The sequence below is a fragment of the Parasteatoda tepidariorum genome, chromosome 3, assembly GCF_043381705.1.
Source record: "Parasteatoda tepidariorum isolate YZ-2023 chromosome 3, CAS_Ptep_4.0, whole genome shotgun sequence".
NCBI lineage: Eukaryota > Metazoa > Arthropoda > Arachnida > Araneae > Theridiidae > Parasteatoda > Parasteatoda tepidariorum.
Window position 1 is genome coordinate 77,293,999 of NC_092206.1, and position 19,096 is coordinate 77,313,094.

General features: G+C 25.7%; 1 protein-coding gene across 1 annotated transcript in view; it reads right to left on the reverse strand.

Annotated features, from left to right (window-relative positions):
* Positions 1-6,187: 6,187 nt before the first annotated feature.
* LOC107445266 (bone morphogenetic protein receptor type-1B) overlaps positions 6,188-19,096 on the reverse strand; it is a 28,751-nt gene continuing 15,842 nt past the window's right edge. Inside the window, exons 8-11 of the mRNA XM_016059620.3 lie at positions 18,351-18,456; positions 16,155-16,330; positions 13,811-13,941; positions 6,188-12,771 (exon numbers count right to left, since the gene is read on the reverse strand). Coding sequence (XP_015915106.1) covers positions 12,640-12,771; positions 13,811-13,941; positions 16,155-16,330; positions 18,351-18,456 — 545 coding nt within the window. The 3' untranslated portion in view covers positions 6,188-12,639. The remainder of the gene's footprint in view (positions 12,772-13,810; positions 13,942-16,154; positions 16,331-18,350; positions 18,457-19,096) is intronic.

Here is a 19,096-nt window from a genome sequence, read left to right on the forward strand (position 1 = left end):
GTTTCTGTAAAAAGTATGTTAGCCTTCTTTCCACGTTTTTTTTTCTTTTCTTTATTTTTAATCAAAATGAGCTCGGAAATTGCGTATTTTTTATTGCATTTTTTTTAAAAAATCAGATGGTTCTAAAATTGGCACGGCTTCGAAATCTTCTTACAAATTTCGATTTTTAGTATTTCCTGCTTAACAAAATAAGGCATTTCTCCCGATAACAAATTATACTACAATTATATCTTCGGAATCGTGCTAAAGAAAAAAACTAAGCAAAATAGTTTAGCATATTATCCGGAAAAAAATCTACATGTAATCATAAAGAAAGAGTAAAAGATATAATGAAATAATTAGTGAATCACGCGTGGTCAGATAATTAAAAATTTAATTTCACAACTAAGATGTTAGGACGACATTTAATATACTGTGATATTTTAAGACGCTTAAAAATTTTGGCTACGTATTCGACAGCTTTTTATTATGCAATTTACAGAACGCTTTTTTTAATTATTTCAGAGTTGCTATAACTAAAAAATAATTTTTATAAAAAAAGAAGAAATTGTATTTTACTCTTAAAGCAATTGAATTAGACGAAACATAAATCGGTAACGGAGCTGCCAATTGCTATCCGTTTTGCTAAATATCTTACAGAATGACAGAATAATTAAAAGCTTTTAGAATTTTCGGTAATAATACTAATATTTTAAAAGCCTCACCACGAGAGGGCAGAAACGAAGTGTCGTTTCATATGAACTTTTGAATAAGTTACATGTATCGGTATGGAAAATAGCTTTAAATCAAATTTATAAAACTAAGAATCATCAAAACATTATTAAAACATAATCTTAGCTGCAACTAAAAGAAATTTTTCCCAAAAATGTAGAAAATTGGCAGACATGTGGTAATAACACTGACAGGGTCGCTACTCAAATCTAGAAAAAAAAATCCCTGTGTTTTCCCTGTACATATTATACACAATATATTAAGAGGAAACACAACAATTACTGTGCTCTTGTGTGAGCTATATAGGGCTAACTGTATTTATTAGTTTTAATTAGTGGGAAAACAGCTGAACATACTTAAATAATGCTATAATAAGTGAAATAATTTAGTATAGCTTAAATATCCAATAGATTACGCTTTGAATGGTCACCATTTTTAAAAAGACAAAATTCCCTTATTTTCCTAGTTTGTAAAGAAAAAATCAAAATTCCCTGTATTTTATAGTATATGTACATAGAATGCATAGAAGAGAACACGAGTAAGACACAAGCAAAATTAAAACTTCGTGATTTTTATATCAAGATTTATTAATATCATATTTTATAATCTATTTTTATATAAATATAAATTTATCTTTTCTGTACAATTATTTCACGTTGATTTTATAAATCAACTTACATTAAAACCAGTATTTGATAACTATTTTCACTATAATACATAACGGAAGCCCACAACTACATAACAGTATTTTTAGGTACACAGAACAAATATATTTTATTTGCTATTCCAAGTGATTATGAATTTAACTAAAACGCTTTTAAAAAGGAAAGAGAGAGAAACGCTATAAGATTTAAATAAATTTGAAATTGGCAATTTTGATTTACTATGTGTGTTTTTTTCGTATCACATAACTCAATAATAATTTATTTTGATATTTGAACTGAAAATAGTCTAAAATGTATATAATTGTTTAATTATATTCAATAACCACAGCCATTGATACATAATTTTATAATCCTTATTAAATATAAACTAAAAGAAATATACATTGGGCTGTAAATTAATATCTAAGCAAGAAAAAATTCTAACTAAAATCTAACTAATCACAACTAAAGTAGGGCTAAATAAGGGGAAAGTAGGACTAAAAATATTTCGGAATTTTTTATTACGGACAAAAACAGAGTTTGAAAGATGTTTATTAGAAACACATCATAATTTCATCAGGCAAAATTAAAATAGTTTTATGCTTTTCACTCCATCTTCATCACTAATGATTCGACCAATTTGATTTTACTTTCATTTAAATATTGTTTTGCACTCTTGTGTACACTTTAAGGACAATATTCTTGACAAAACCATATATACTATATATATAAAAGGCTGAGAGTGCACAATAATTGACTAAAACAATTTTCGTATCTTAACTTTAAAAAATTCAGAATCTTTTATCCAGCCTTAAGCAGAAATAATCAGAGATACCTGTATTTAAGTACCTGTATTATACCTGTATTTTTAGGATAAATGTTAAACAGAAGAAATTAAAGAAAAAGGTTATTTTTCTATAAGCAATGATTTTCAAAAGCAGCAGGACTACTGATAATTATTTTATGGTGGTTCGAATCAAATTTTAATGCTCGCAGTTTAACACACCAATAATAATTCAGAGCTCTGTTAAATAATTACAAAAAAAAATGATAATAATAAATTTTTTATGGACTACAATCCGGAATTGATGAAATTAAAACACTCGTGTAACACCCAGTTGATAGCTAAGGGAGCATAAAGACTAAGGCTCCACAGTTTCTAGACTAACACTTTACGCAAGTGGCCATGTGGTCAGTATTGCGCTCCAACCCCCTTCACTTTCCCGACAAGCTGGCACCTATTGATCTGAAACAGAGTGTGCTGCATACCATCACTGGGGATAAAACCCAAACCCTTTACAATGACAGCTCAGTGTATTAATCACTTAACCGTTTTCTATCCGATCCACTAATCCGATTCATGTTATAAAATTGCGATAATTCATAATCACTTGAATGCAAAAACATAATATATAATCCGTTATATACAATGAAATAAACTTTGATTTGGTGATAAATAATCAATAAGTGAAAATAATGTATACAATAAAGAAAATGTATTACACCAATAAATATATGGCACCACAAAGTAATAAATACAAAAAACAATAATAAACAAAAGCAGCCATGGTTATATAGAATGTCGGTCTAATGTTTAAATTTTGATTACATAGTTTAGATATGCAAGTTTTTGTGCTCTACCTTCCAATTTAAATCCGAATAGGGTGATGATAAAAATTCCTTTTTTTTCGTAATTTTTTTTTTTTGTTGTTGATATGATTCATACAACTGATATTGGCCCAAATACATTCAAATTGCAATACATCTTTAGAAAAATTCTTAAATGTACATTAGAAAAATCTCCTCTAATGATTTTCCTCTAATTGATAGAACAATAAAAATATGTGATGATTAACAGTAGAATAAGTACAAGTGATTGGGCAATTTTAATTTTAATTCGGAATTAGAATAGCAGCAGGGATGTGTGCATTGAAATTAAGTTACATAAGCTAGTATAGTATTAGTAAGCTAAACATATGTATAATTAAGAAATGTATAAAAAATATAAAATATGAAATAAATCTATAATGAAACATCAAAAAAAAAATCTATCATATTATTTTAACAAAAACTAATACTTTTTTAAAGATGAAAAATTATTTGCATTTAACTAAACTCAGTGGCCCAACAGCCCATAGAGGGCCTACTGTGCCTATCTCAGTTTTCCTGACCTTGGGCTCTGGGGTGCAGGAGCAGATGTTCAGGTTAGGTGGTCAGCCGAACGTGAAATCCCCAGTGTTTAGTTCCCAAGCATGCTTGGTACTCATTTATCGACCCACTGAAGGGATGAAAGGCTAAGTCAACCTTGCCCGGCCCGAGGATCGAACCCAAGACCTGTGGCACGGGAGAGCGAAGCGCTACGACTCAGCCATGTCATTTGCATTAAAAGCTATAAAAAGATTATGCTATAAAAAGATTATGCTATAAAAGGAATCTTAATTTAGAATATAAATTATAAAAATATTTGATATAATAAATTTTAAAGGGAATTTTTGAAATTAAAATCTTTTCTAAATTTTAAAATTTTTAATTAAAGTAATAAAGATGAAAAGTTAGTGATATTTAGCAAGCCTTGTAGAATGATGCATTTCAGTTTTCCACTTAACTAGATGAAAAATGAGCAGGGTCTGCTTTGGAAGAAATTACACTAATGCTATGCTGATTTAATTAAGCAAAAGGGGATGATGCAAATCTTAGAAATATTAGGTTAACAGTTGTTAAAATAGTTGCATTACAAAAAAATTCTTAATTCAAAAAATTTTCTTTATTTAAAAAAAAGTTAAATTTAAAGAATGGACAAATACAGTGAAACCTCTCTGGATAAAATTTAGCATCGATAAAAATGATCCTAAATGATATAATTATATGCAAAAAGAAATTTACCAATTATGAATGATAAAGCTATTTTAAATAAACAATTATGTTTTTTGTTCTGATTTGCATTTAATTTTATATCATAAAAATTAGTTAGCTTTAAAAAATGAGAACAGATTTGTTTGTTTGAGATGCTATTTTTTTCTAAAATATCTTTCAATGCTAAAAGTAAACCATTGATAGCATCGCCCTTAGGGCAGGTTGTATCGTTAAAAAGAGCTTTCTAAATAAGAGCCTTACACAAATATTTTGAATACATTTTAATCTACTTATTTGTTTTGTTAAATTTTTTGCTTTGATATTTTCCGTGTTTTATTTTTTGAACTTTTTTGCATTTGGTGCACATGTTGGCCCGGTCGCTGAGAGAGGTTTTAATGGTCTCTCCTATCTCCTAAAGGTATTCTTCAAAAACACTATTGAAAAAATTCTGTGCTTTCCAAAAGTGTTCATAAATAGAGATGGTCACTATATGGAGATGGTCTTTCATGGAAGTTTCACTGTACATAGCTAATTTATTCCAATCGAATTAAACTAAATTATATACATTTCAGTAAATAATATAAAATAATAATAAAAAAAATAATTACTGAAAATCTCACAATACAGATTTTTACATTAACTATTAAAATCTAAAACAAATTAGAATTAAAAAAAATCTCATTCACAAAAATAGAAATAATAATTAAAAAATTAAAGACCCAAAAAATTTTTACAAAAATAAAAGTTGTAACTAGAAACATTACTTGATGCAAAACTTATCTTTTAAATAACTACAGAATGTCTTCAGATAAATTTTTTAAAAGTTGAATAAAATAGATATATTTATTTTTAATTTAAAAAATATAAATTAAATTAATTTAGCTAAATTACAAATGATGAAATAAAACATAAATTAGGAAAATATTATTTCAAGAAAATAGATGCACAACTAATAACTACTGCATGAAATAACATGTATAAGACTACATTTTTTCCTTTACATTATCTATAAACTTAAATTAACAGGCTTTAAACCAGTTGATTGAAAGTTTGCGCCCCGATATAAAATGTCTCAGAAACCATTTTAATTAAAAGAGCAGTAACTATTTTAAGGTGGTTAAATACATAGTAAACATCCCAGCTGCTGCAATTTTTACACATTTACTTAATACATGTCACAATAACATTTAAACACACATAAGTAAAAACACATTGATATACAATAAAGACAATTATATAATCTAAATAAAACATCTCTATATGTAGACAATCCCTACAGAAATATTTTATAGTAACTTACACATTTGGCACAGTTTATTGCTAAATTATATTAAAAAATAGTAATGAAAACATTAGATGTGCAATAATTTCATGATGAAAAACAAAACAATGTTTCGCAGAACATTATAACTCTTAAATGATTATTGGACATGAACAAGGTTTTAATGATTTAAAATGCTTTTCGAAACTTTTAATTATGTAAAGGATAATTTTATTACATAATATATTTATTACATAATTATGAAAAAATAATATTATTAAACAGTAGATTTATAGAATACACCAAATTTATATATTTTTATGAGTTTACATAGTTACTATATTAATACTTAATTCTTACTTAACTCTTTTCTTAAATTAAAGAACAGAATATTCAAACTTTATATAACGTAAGAAATATCTTGAACAAATTATAAATGTTCCACACAACATTGTGTTGCAATACTTTAAAAAAAATACTAGAGAAATAACTTTTATGTATTACAGATTTCTTTTTTATTAATATAGAGAAAAAAAAACTTTATAGACATTTCTTACCTTACAAAATGTGAATCATTTTTTTAAACATTGTGTAATGATTTTACAAACATTTTTTAACACCAAATGAATTAAAACTTAAATTATAAATTCATCATGAAAACCAATAATAAACAAAAAATAATTTTACAAGCATTTACCCTATTTTAGGTAATTCCAGTAAAGAATATTTACAAAAAAAAAAAAAAAANAAAAAAAAAAAAAAAAAAAAAAAAAAAAAAAAAAAAAAAAAAAAAAAAAAAACAGCTTTGAAATATGTTATTACAATATCATAGTGCACTTGCCAATAAAAAATATTATATTAAAAAAAAATGTTTCAAGAATTCAAAACACATATTATTACAGTGCACAATAATAATAATGAATGAACGTTAACAAAGTATCCTTTTTAAAAAAAGTTCCATAACATTTAAGCTAAAACATATAACATTAAGTAGATTCAGCATTAAATACAATTTTATTTCCTAAACATTACAGATTTTCTAATCAGTGATATGTATGTGTTTAATCATTCAATTCATCTCTATCATTCTCATGCATATAAATATTAGAAAATTATTTTTTAAGTATTAAATACTAAGCAATAAAATTTGATTTTAAAAAAATTTATATAATTCATACACTTAACATAAATAAAGGAAAACATTACTTTTAAAACAAATCAGATTATCATCAGATGTTTCATTCTTGAATTGAGTTTTAAACTGAATTGAGTTGCAGAGGAAAATAGAGTCAGATTTTTACATAATTTGATAAAAAAGATTATACTTGTAGGTCTTATACTAATACCTGCATTAAATTTAAACATTTATGTAAGTAACGTTAAATTGGCATTCATAATTTAAAAACTTTTGCAATAAGGAAAAACAAAATTATTTAAAAAATGAATTTAAATAAATTAATTTTTTATTAGCAACACAATATGCTTTATTCTTTGCATTATTTACATAATTAATAGTAAATTAAAAATAAATTAAAGCTTTTATTTTAATTTAATTGACAAATAAATAATACGACAGGTGGAATTTTCAAGAGGATTCAAAGAAGAAAGAAAACAACTAATAAAAGAAAAATTTAAATGAAATATTTAAACATTTTTTAGCAAATATTGCCTTGTACAAATTAAATTTAATTAAAAAATATCACAGAAAAGTAAAACAATAATCTCATGTTTACTGATTTTTACATTTTTTGCCTCGAGCAATAAATGTACAGCTGATTTTCTAAAAAGTAACAATTTTGATCACTATAATTTTTTTCTTTAAAAATTTGCATTAGCATTATATACCTATATATAATATCCTCAAAATATAGTTGGCTAAATAGCCTTTAATTCGGTTGACAATCGATAATGAAATTAATTTTAAACAAAGTATTAGAAATTGAATTTTAAAAATTAAAAAACTAATAGTATTTGTGAAAAAAATCTCAAAATAGTTTGCAATGTATATAATTAGCAAACCAATATATTTTTCTGGGTTTTCCATGTCAATGTTACCATCTTTTGATATTTTACGTTTTATTAAAATATCTAATCTGATGCTGAGTATTAGAAATCCACATAAAAATTCATGTCAGATTGAAAAAATTTATCAAGAAAGTAAAAAATATAATATTAAATTGATGATATCAAATTATAATATGGCTGTATGATATTATACTGGCTGTAATATTTACTAAAAAACTTATTTTTTTCCACAAAGGCCACTGTGGAACAGGTAAAAAACTATTTATATTATGGCAGCAGTTATATTTTATCAGAGCACCGATCTTTTTGAATTTCCATTAATTTAAAATGGATGCATTATTTCATAAGTAATATGCTTAAATATAAAGGTATCCAATAAACAAGGTAATTTCTGTTTGTCAGCATCTTTTTAATCATAATAATTTAAAGAATTTCTTTTCATAATTAATAAATAAATATGAAGTCTAAAGTCCACTTCTAAATGAAATTCTTCGTCTAATGTTGTGATTAATTTATTTTGTAATGTATTTTTAACAAATTACCGTCATTTAGCATTGATATTTTGTTAGTGTGTTTTGATGAAATAGTCTTTCTATATAGTGTAACTTTTTAGAAAATCAGCAATAGTTGCACAAAAAAGAATAGAAATGAACTTAATAGTACAATAGCTTAAACAGTAAAAATTTTAGAATATATGAGGGCAAGATTGGCACAATAATAATTTCCTTTTTCACAGTTTAATTTTTTAGACAATCTTTTAAATAAATCAGTTTAGTTGAACAAAATAAATAGTATTTAAAATTGAAGAGTTTGTGGCAAGACAGAAACAAGATTCATCTTTTCCAAAGGTGATATATTTATATCAAACTTTTCCTTACTGTTATTTCCAGAAAAATACTTTAAAAGTCTGCAGAATTTCCATAAAACATCAACAAAACACACAAAAACATCATATTGCCTACATGGAAATCCTGACCTTTTGCACATAGATTGAAGTTTTTGTAATTTGAAAAAATGTGGCTGACCATTATATTGTTCTAAACCAGAGACGGTGAACCTCTATAACATGCATGCCACTTAGTGTCCCATGGCAGGTATTTCAGAGGCAACCGAAAAGTACAAATTAAATTACTTCTATTCGCATACAATCACTAAAAAAATTTTAAAAAATACATTACTTATAAATTACGTGTGTATATGTAGACAGGGTGCGTAGCCAAATTTCTCAACAAAAAATAAGCACCTTTTTAGTACTTTTCAAGTACTCAAAAATATTTTTAAGCACTTAAAAAATATCATAATTAGGCATTGTCAGAAAGTTTGTGACAATTGACAGTTTTATCTTGTTGTAAACGTCATGTAAAAAAAAACCTTATAGCATTGCTTTTTACCATTGTCAAAAAGAATGAAATTTTGAATCATGTAAAACGAATGGCGTTTTCATACGCTACGGACTGACAATATGCCGAAATAAATTGGGGTTGAATTTAATTGAGAAAACGTTGGATAGAACAATGTAAACTGTGGCTTTTTGCATAATTCGTAGCGAAAATCAACAAGGTAAAGGGAAAATTTCATTTTGAAAAAGGGAAAATTAAAAACTTCTTAAAAACACCCAATGAAAAAAGCACCTTTAAGGGCTTTTAAAAAACAAAAATCGAAAATAAGCACCTTTCAGCACTTTTTAAAAACGATACGCACCCTGTGTACATTATTATACATATGTGAATTATAAAGAGAAATCCAAAACTAAACTGAAAATTTCAAAAATTATTTGCAAAAGTAGATATGTACAAAGCTTTGAGCAGGTACAATCAATAAATTTATTACTATCGACTGTAGAAACTGTATGGTACTTGTTACTTATGGTACTTTTGACATTTGTTTTAGATTTTTAAAAAAATTAAAAAAAATTTTTAAAAAAATTGAAAAGAAAAAGAATTGTTAGTTGAAGCATTTTAAAGGTTCACCATCTCATCCCTAAACCCTTCAAATGTACAAATAAAATTAATATAAACATTTACACCAATACATTCACTGCTTTATTTCTTTCCATATTTTTTGTACAATTGTATCAAAATTGCGCAATTAGTTTTCAGAATAAGAAAATGTTTTCAGTTGAATATAATATATTCCCTTTTTTATTGCTAACCAAATTTTAACATAGGATTCAGTTGAATTTCTTTTTCTTTTTTTACCCCAATAAAAAAAATAAGAATAGGGTGTGGAAGAATACATAAGACATATCTAATGTTTAACATGTGATTAAAATAATTTGATTTAATATAAAATTTGCATTATTTTTTTTAAATAAAATTTTGATGTGAATTTAGAAGTTATTATTTGTTTAACTAGCAGTAGCATAACAAATGCACTCAGTATAGTTGACCCCCCAAAAAAACGCTAAGTAGTACATTAAGAATCAGCAAACTTCTAATTATCTGCTGACTAGGTCTCATGAAATCTAGTCCTAGTACCATAACATGATCAAACATGATTTTTTTCCTGACTTATAATCAAGGTGAAAACAAGAAATTCAGTTTAAATAATATTGACCAAAATATGATCAAACATTTTATTCTGTTTTCTCATGAGTTTGTCTTCTTTCAATTTTTAAAATTATAAATGTTCGTCTTCCAACGAAAAATTTTGATTAAACAAAACTATCACAAATGAAGATTTATAATGGGGAAAAAAATTAATTTTCATATTTTTGGGATTATAAGTGATACATTTACAGAAACAAAATGTTCTTTAAAAAAATCGACCACAATAGAAGAACGAATGAGGAAGGAAAACCAAATCTTATTGGTTAGTGATTTTAAATTTTGTCTTTACAAGAGTAAAAATGTTTTTAAAAAATCAATCCCAGGTAAAGACAAACAAAGCTACGTAATAAATTTATTTGATTTTAAATTCGGTTTTCACAACAACAAAATGTTGTTTTAAAAGAAATTAATTAAGAACAAAGAACAAGTGCTTCAATAGTACTTTTTTTTTCGACCATTTTGCAGGCAATTAAATGAGGAGTTAAGCAATACAAAAAAAAATGTTTAATACAATATTTTCACTTTGAAAAATAACTTGATTTAGTTTTATTTACTTGATTTAGAATTAACTGAATCTTGTAATTTTTTTAATTAAATTTTGGTGTGAATTTATAGAGGACTACTCTGTCCATACTATTTTTTGCGAATGTGAATGCATAAGTATTAAAAAGAAAAAATATTGTAAATTTAAAAAATTGCAGGTACATAAAATAAAATAATAACTGATTTCTTTAGAAGAACTCATAGAAAAATGAGCTATCATTTTGATATTCAGTAAAAACAAGAGGTACTCATCATATCAGCTAATTTTTAATTTGAAATAGTTATTCAAAGTTTTACAGCGTGTTAAGAAACTCCAAAATAAAAAAAAATAAAGTAATTTTTTGAGTCTATTGTAAATAAAAGTACTAATTTAAAAAATAAGTGTGATATATCACATAAAAAAATTTTTTAAAATTTTGAATAGAATAAATAAATGAAAAATACTAACAAATTAATGAGTTAAAAAGCATGATTAAAAAAATATTTTGTAGAGAAATTTTAATTCAAATGATATAGAAATTGGTTAACATAAAAATAATAAGCCAAAACAGTTAAAACTACATACAAAATTCTCAAAACGAAATATACAAGTGAATGTTCCTAGTAATCTAGGTAGAAGAAGATAAGATTAACTACAGAAAAATTTAATCTATATTTCTACAAATTTTGTTCAATTTTATCGATAGATATGAAAAAACATATATTTGAAAACAACCACAACATGTTAATTCTACAAGCCTAATAATTTTATAAAAGCAAAACTAAAATAATTATAATAAACTATAATTTTTAAAAAATTTGATTATTTTAAAATACAAAGTTATTATAGAGCCTTGTTTGAATAATTGAAAAATATTTTCTCAATCAACATGAATGAAAAAAGTAAATTTCTGCACTAATTTACATACTTAATTATTCCTAAAAACTTTAAAATAAAATATAATTATTTTCACAGAAAGTTCTAGACATAAATCTTAATTTGTCTAAACATAAATCTGAGCTACCTTATCATATTTTTTTTACCCAAAATAATAATGCTTAGAAAACAGGAAGAACTGAATTGCACTTCCAATTTTGAGATCAACTCAAATTAGTTAAATTTTTAACTCTTAATGATAAAAAAGAGAATAAAAAAAAATTTCTATTTAAAAAATATGTATGATTATATGTGACGAAAAAAATTAGATTGTCCATGCACTAATTATAAAAAATATTTTCTAAGCATTACGATGATTAATAGGGGTTGTAAATCAACAAACTAAATTGTTTTTCTCATCAAGATCGTGGCAAAAATTGGTAGAAAGCAAATAAAAAGAAGAAATTCTATAACCTTATTGGTGATACTTAATTTAAAAACACTATAAGAAGCTTATCTTCTGAAACTCAGTGAAAGATATTTATTTATGAATTATCAAACTTAAGTGAAATTTATTAGTAAGCCAAAATATTTCTTAGCTTTTAAATTATTCTTATTTTTGTTACTTAAATAAAATTTTCCTTTATTGAGGACAGTTTTATTCCTAGTGACAAAAATTTGCCAACCCTGCTAATGGAATTAATTAAGATAAAAAAGCTAAATGAGCTTTTGAACCTGTGAATAAATCACTAAAAAAAAAACTGATTCCATTTACATTTTTTTAATTTAAAAAAAAATTCTTTTTACTTCATAAATTAATCCATTTTTGCCACTTTCATAAAATCTTTGTTTAACCCAAACAGTTTTTATCACTCGTGGCAGAAACTTGCCAACCCTGTTGACGGAAATAACAGATTGGGAAGGATTAAGATAAAATTCATATAAATGCCTTTTTTGACCTGCGAAAAAGTTAATGCAACATTGAGCAGTAGGTCCCATTAGACCTGTATTCCACTTTACCTGTAATTCCGAGCTGTGAAAAAGCACAGCAGACATTGAGATTCTTTTAATATATTTTACAAAGTGAAGGCACCAAGAATATCAAAATGAAAGGGTTTTGTTCGCTTTGGTTGTTTAAAAGTCAGTTAAAACCCTTAGTCACATGACAGGAGGAAGGATGAGTGATGAAATTTAACATCACACAAGTTTTGAGTTCCTGTGTTGTGCTTCCAATTTGCAAAGTTTTTTCTTCAAACAAAGTGAGGTAAGTCTAGCACATGCATTTTGCTTCCAAGATTCATGCATTAGTTTAGAAATGTCCTGCATAATCTGGAAAAAAAATTCAAAGAAAACATTCATTTTAAGTGTTCAATTTAATCACATCAAAAAATTAAAGTGTCAGATCCATACATAATGTTAACTAAATAATGCACCTGTCTTTCTTTGACTTTTGCATAGCTGCCAACCTTAGGAATAAAAAATTAGGAACACTCTATGCGACAAAATTATACGCACCAATTACGAGAGTAAGACAAAAATTTAACTATTAAATAATAACATTAATAGACATATATTTAAATACCTTATGTAAATTAGTAAAATAAACTATAAACATTAACTTTTGAGGGAAATTTATGATATTAATATTTTATAATTAGGAATACCGGTATAATAGTTAAAGAAATAACTATGACCTATAATTATATAATTATTCTCCTCAAAATTATAAAACACAGGTAAATATTAAACTACATCATAAGCAAATATTTCTGATACAAATGTTTAAATACTACAATACATTTTTAAAAAAATAATAATAGTTGTTTAAGATTCAATTTAGTGAAATAACAACAACAGCTATAGCTACAGCTAACAGCAACAGCTATAGGAATAGTATTTTCCAATAAAAAGCTACTGAAAATTACTTCTGCACAATAATCACGATTGTGGCGATCAGAACAAGGGATTGGTTTAAAAGCACAAATATTGCAATTTTAGGAAAATTCGGATTTTTTATAAAAATATCAGATCAGATTTAAAAATTAGGAACAAATCTGAAAAATTCTGGACAGTTGGCAGCTATGCTTTTGTATAGCTGATATCCTTTTATTGACTTTTAGTGGCTTCGCTTAACAAAAGAATTAACCTCAATGTTTAATGTGAGTGTGAGGTTATGAAAGTTTCAGCGATGTAATTTAATTTTATTGTATAACTGAAATTGAACAGCCAATGAGTTGGGATTACAGCTATCAATGTTCAACTCTCTAATCTTGTAATTTTTAATACAACACATCAGCATTACATGGAGAAGAAAACTACAAAAACCTTGTTTCATATATCAATAATGTAAAATAAATAAGTAATTTACCTGACAATCTTTCCAATGCTTTGGCATAGTCGGCCTCCTTTTATCAACACAAACAACTTTTTTCATGTCTTCAAAGCTAGGATTTGTAGGTACGCAATCATAAAATGGAAGTTGATAGTCTTCATGAATGTCTATAAAAATAATTTTTAAAAAATAATTATAATATAGCCTTAATTAAATTCTGCGAAAAAAACTAAATATGATTACTCAAGTTTTCAGACATGCAAGTATAAATGAAACTTGAATATGCTCTTTCATACTATTTCACGATTTTTAATAAATGTTAATTACTAAGAAATTTTTAAATAAATATCTACACTAAATTTAAATAGTAGCAAATTTGTATTGTTTTATAAATACCAGGAAAAATTTAATTTTCATATGTTGTTTGTGTATAACAAAAAGTTTTATTTTAATGGAAGTTATTTAAAATTATAATGTTTTTAAAAATAGAATTTTTTTAAAAAAAAGGATATTAAAAATATGCTGAAATGTTCAACCAAAGAAAAAGATAAAAATCCTGAACTTGGTTTGTTATTCAATTAAACTAAAAAGAAAAAAGAGAAAAAAAAAAAAAAAAATTTTCTTTCTGTTTAAATGTAGAACTTTCTAAAAGGAACAGCGAAATTTCAATTGCAAATATTTTTTTATTAAACTTTTTTAATCTACTATAAAATAGAATGTTACTATTGTTTCTATAACAACATGCCTAGTAAATGCTTTTCTTGACTTTGGTACAGTGATAAAATAAATAAGTGAACAACCTCAATAGTTTTTAATCTAATGATCGGATTTTCCTGTATTAGGACTCAATCTCCCACTTAACCTTTACCTACCTACTTATGTTTGAGGACTTAACCTTAAATATGTTAATTGATTTTTGCAGATAATTCATTTAGGTTATGAAATCAAACACAAAATGCAGTAACATGTCTTTTTCAAAAAGATTTGGATATCTGAGCTTCAAACAAAGAAGAGTTCTGTACTCTGGAAAATATGATTCCAATGGTTTAGAAGGAGCAGTCAAAAGTTTGAACTCTTTTATGTTAATTTGACTTTTTTGTATATTTAACCATATTTTAAGAATCTTTTCAGCAAATCGAAATATTTTTGCACATTACTTTAAAATCTGTTATTAAAACATAATTCCTCACAAAAAATAATTTTAAACAATTGCTTATTATATTTTATTATTTTATTTTAAGACAGTTGCAAAATTTTAAATTGTAAGGTATAATAATTTTTACATCATTTTTAAGAATGTCATTTTAAATGAAAAAATTAAAAAATTTGGACTAAATTGGTTCAATAGTTCTTGAGAAATAAAATTTTAAATTTATGACTTCTTAGAAGTTTTATTACTTAGAAACTATTTGACCAACTTCTTTCAAATTTCATTCAAAAAACAAAATATTATTAAATTATGAAAACATTTAAAAATTATATATTTATGTTTGAAAAAAGTAATAAAAATTTACATAATAAGTAAACTCAAAAATAAAAAAATTTTATGAGATATTTTAAAACTTTTTTTATTTTGCTCCATTTAAACAAAAGAAATTTGCATAAATAATAAAAAATTAAATTATTAAAAACCAGGTTTGGTTTCCATTTTGAAAAAAAAACATCTGGTTTAAAATATTTGTATAAACCACAAAAACTTAAATTATTAATAATTATTGAAAACCGGGCATGGTTTTTATAAAAAAAAATATCCAGCTTAAACTGTGGTTCAAACCATGTTGGTTTAAGACAGGATTATCCTGATTAAGGATCTTGTTAAATCAAAGCTGACTATAAACGAGTTAACTGCGATTGTAACCTTGTTCAAATAGTAGCATTTGACAAATTTGGTGAGTAAATTTATTACCAAAAAACTTTTTTAACTTTTTGCTTATGGCTGGTACAACACGTGATCCAAAATAACAGGTTTCACCATGTAGGTGCTATAAGCAAAGGGTTAATTGACAAATAAATAATTTTTAAAAAAAAAATTATAAAAAAATAAATTAATAAAATATTTATTTCCAAAACAGGTTTAGTTTTTATTTTTAAAAAAAATAAAGAAAGAACTGGTTTAAATGGTAATTTGAACCACATTGGTCTAAACCAAACCAGTCAACCCTAATTAAGGATCTTGTTAAATCAAGGCTTACGATATACGAGTTCAACTGCACTTGTAATCTTGTTCAAATACTAGCATTTGATAAATTAGTTAGTACCAAATAATACCAATAAATTAGTTACCAAAAAAGTTAATTAACCTTTTGATTATGGCAGGTACAACACATGGGAAGAAGTTTCACCATGCAATTAACAATTTTAATTAAATGAAAATTATTACCATTTACTACACAACGTTTTGCAATTTCCCACAAGACCAAGGCAAAGGAGTACATATCAGCCATTCTGTAGGCTTCAAATTGTGAAGCATTTAATGTCTCATCAAGCACTTCTGGAGGCATATATCTCTTTGTACCAACTCTGGTATTTGCACCAACGTCTAAGTCATTTGTATCACTAAAATGCATAAGTATAATTGAAGCTTCAGGTTTCATCCAAATGTTTTAAAGATCAAAAAATTGCTTTGTAAGTTTGAATTTTGAAAAAATAAACAAGAAAAAAATTAGCAAACATTCTAGGATTAGGGGATTAGTAAATTTTATGTCCTGACCTTGACTACTCTGCACAATGACCTTGTATTTAATTTAATGATAAAAAGGAATGAAATTAAATTGAATTAGATCGTGAACAAACAGACTGAACCATAGAAATAAAAAAATTTTTCATTTACAAGTATTTGTACATTTGGTAGGAGTTGATAAGGGGTTGAATTTCAGGTTTTGTGAGAGAGATAACACTATTTTTAGAAGATTAAATTAGCAGCGTGCTTCAAATCCACATGAAATAAGAAATTAATTTCATTTCAAGAATTCATAAAACGAATTTTGTGTCAAATGAATTGGATACTAAAAGTGTAATACACATGGAATACATAAAAAAATTTATAAAAAACTATCGTCCGATTGATGTGAAATTGTCATGAATTGAACGTGTCAAAAAGTTATTTTTATAAAAAACTATCGTCTAATTGATGTGAAATTGTCATGAATTGAACATGGCAAAAAGTTATTTTTATAAAAAACTATCGTCCAATTGACGTGAAATCGTCATGAAGTGTCAAAAAGTTATTTTTATAAAAAAACTATAGTCCAATTGATGTGAAATTGTCATGAATTGAATATGTCAAAAAGTTATTTTTATAAAAACTATCATCCAATTGATGTGAAATTGTCATGAATTGAGCGTGTCAAAAAGTTATTATTTTTATAAAAATCTATCGTCAAATTGATGTGAAATCATCATGAATTGAACGTGTCAAAAAGTTATTAGGTACTCAAATTCGAATGCATATGGTAATAACATCACAGTACAAAAAAAAAACATAATATTTAGATTTTTGAAAATAAAATATAAAAGCGCAACATTTTTTCTTTTTTGCTGAAGAAAGCTAAAGATTTTTCAGCACCACAAACCTAAAATAAGGACTTTTCAGAGTGCTTAATTTTTGTGAAGTAAAACAAAGCACTTTTAAGGCACGTAATAACCCTGATTTAAGACAGAAGGTGTCAGTAAGATAACTAATGAAATTATAATACAAAACTGAAGACAAAACACGCAATAGGTTTGAGGTGCTCAAAACTTCGCAATATTTTCTACGTGTTTATCTTAATCGAAGGTGCTTACTGAGTGAGTTAGACAACTATTATTGAAGTACATAATATCGGTCTTGATAAGTATATCCATATCATACTGATAATAGTTATGATACGATTAGATTCAATGATTATCAATTACCACATTATCATAATCAGTGTTGTTATAAGTAATTAAAGCATATTCCATACCTGCCAACACTGGAGAAATAAAATAACGGAGATTTTACTGGCGACATTTTTTAGGCTACAAGTAAAGTTTTGTTACCTCATGCACAATCATGTAAGTCAAAAAGAGAAATTCAAAATTGGAAATAATATAAGCACTTACATTTAGCGAAGTAAAAAATATGCACATAAATATTAATCTAAAGGAGATTTCTTTTAAACAATAGAATAAGACCAGTAGATTTGAACCTTAGACTATTAACACTCAACATACTACAGTACTAACAATAGCACCATCTGCTGAGGAATAAGAGAAGTATTTTTGCCATTAGCCGATATTTTATCACCAATTTTTTTTTTTTTAAATTTCTTCAACGAATATGGAGAAATTAGAGAATACACAGATAAACAGGAGATAGTTGTTGAATACGGGAGTCTTCGTTAAAAAACAGAAGACTTGGCAGGTATGATATTCTAGAATCAGTAGATATGGTATTTACGATATGATGATAAAAATATTTTTAAATGAATTCCCTCAAATTAAAAAAATATCAATAATTCACAACATATCACCATTACCATATAAAATGGATATATTGCAATTACTTTAATCATTAAAAAGGGAAAAAATCAAGAGACATTTGAATTTTGCTTACCTTTTGTATTTTACAGCTAATCCAAAATCAGCAATGACACAAGTTCTATCTTTTTTTACTAGTATATTTCTACTTTTAATGTCTCTATGCGCTATGGCCGGTTTACCTGAAAATACATTTACTTGTTGACAGTTGTTTACAATTGTACAAAAAATAAAATTTAATACAAAAGCAAAAGACATAATAAGAGGTTCTTTTTTNTTTTTTTTTTTTTTTTTTTTTTTTTTTTTTTTTTTTTTTTTTTTTTTTTTAGATAAACTAATTTTATGAAAGGTGAATTAAATTAAATATTTTCTCCAACTTTCATGATAATACATTCTTATTAAGATTATTTTACTAATTTATGAAAGGCTAATGTAAAATTGAATTTAATAACTAAATCTAAAATTTTACAAAGAGTTTTTTACTACACAGAAGAAAAAAAGTTTTCTGTCCAGTACAACAGTCAGGTTCTGCCAATAGATGTGGGTAAAGTGAATATCCAGTGGTAGAGTATTTATATATGGATACTTGCCCAGGTATTTACCCCTGCCTTTTTAGTAAATAACACCAACTCTAGTTTAATACCCAAAATCAGGGTATATATAGTTTACTATCCTTTTTAAAACATAAAACTATGAATAGTCTAAGACTGGGATAGCCTGGTCGGTAGGGCGCTGAGCCCATGCCTGAGAGTTCGAACCCCGCCGGCCGAAGACTCCCCGTGTAGTAAATGGTGACTGATGCATGCTAAATCTGTCGAGTCA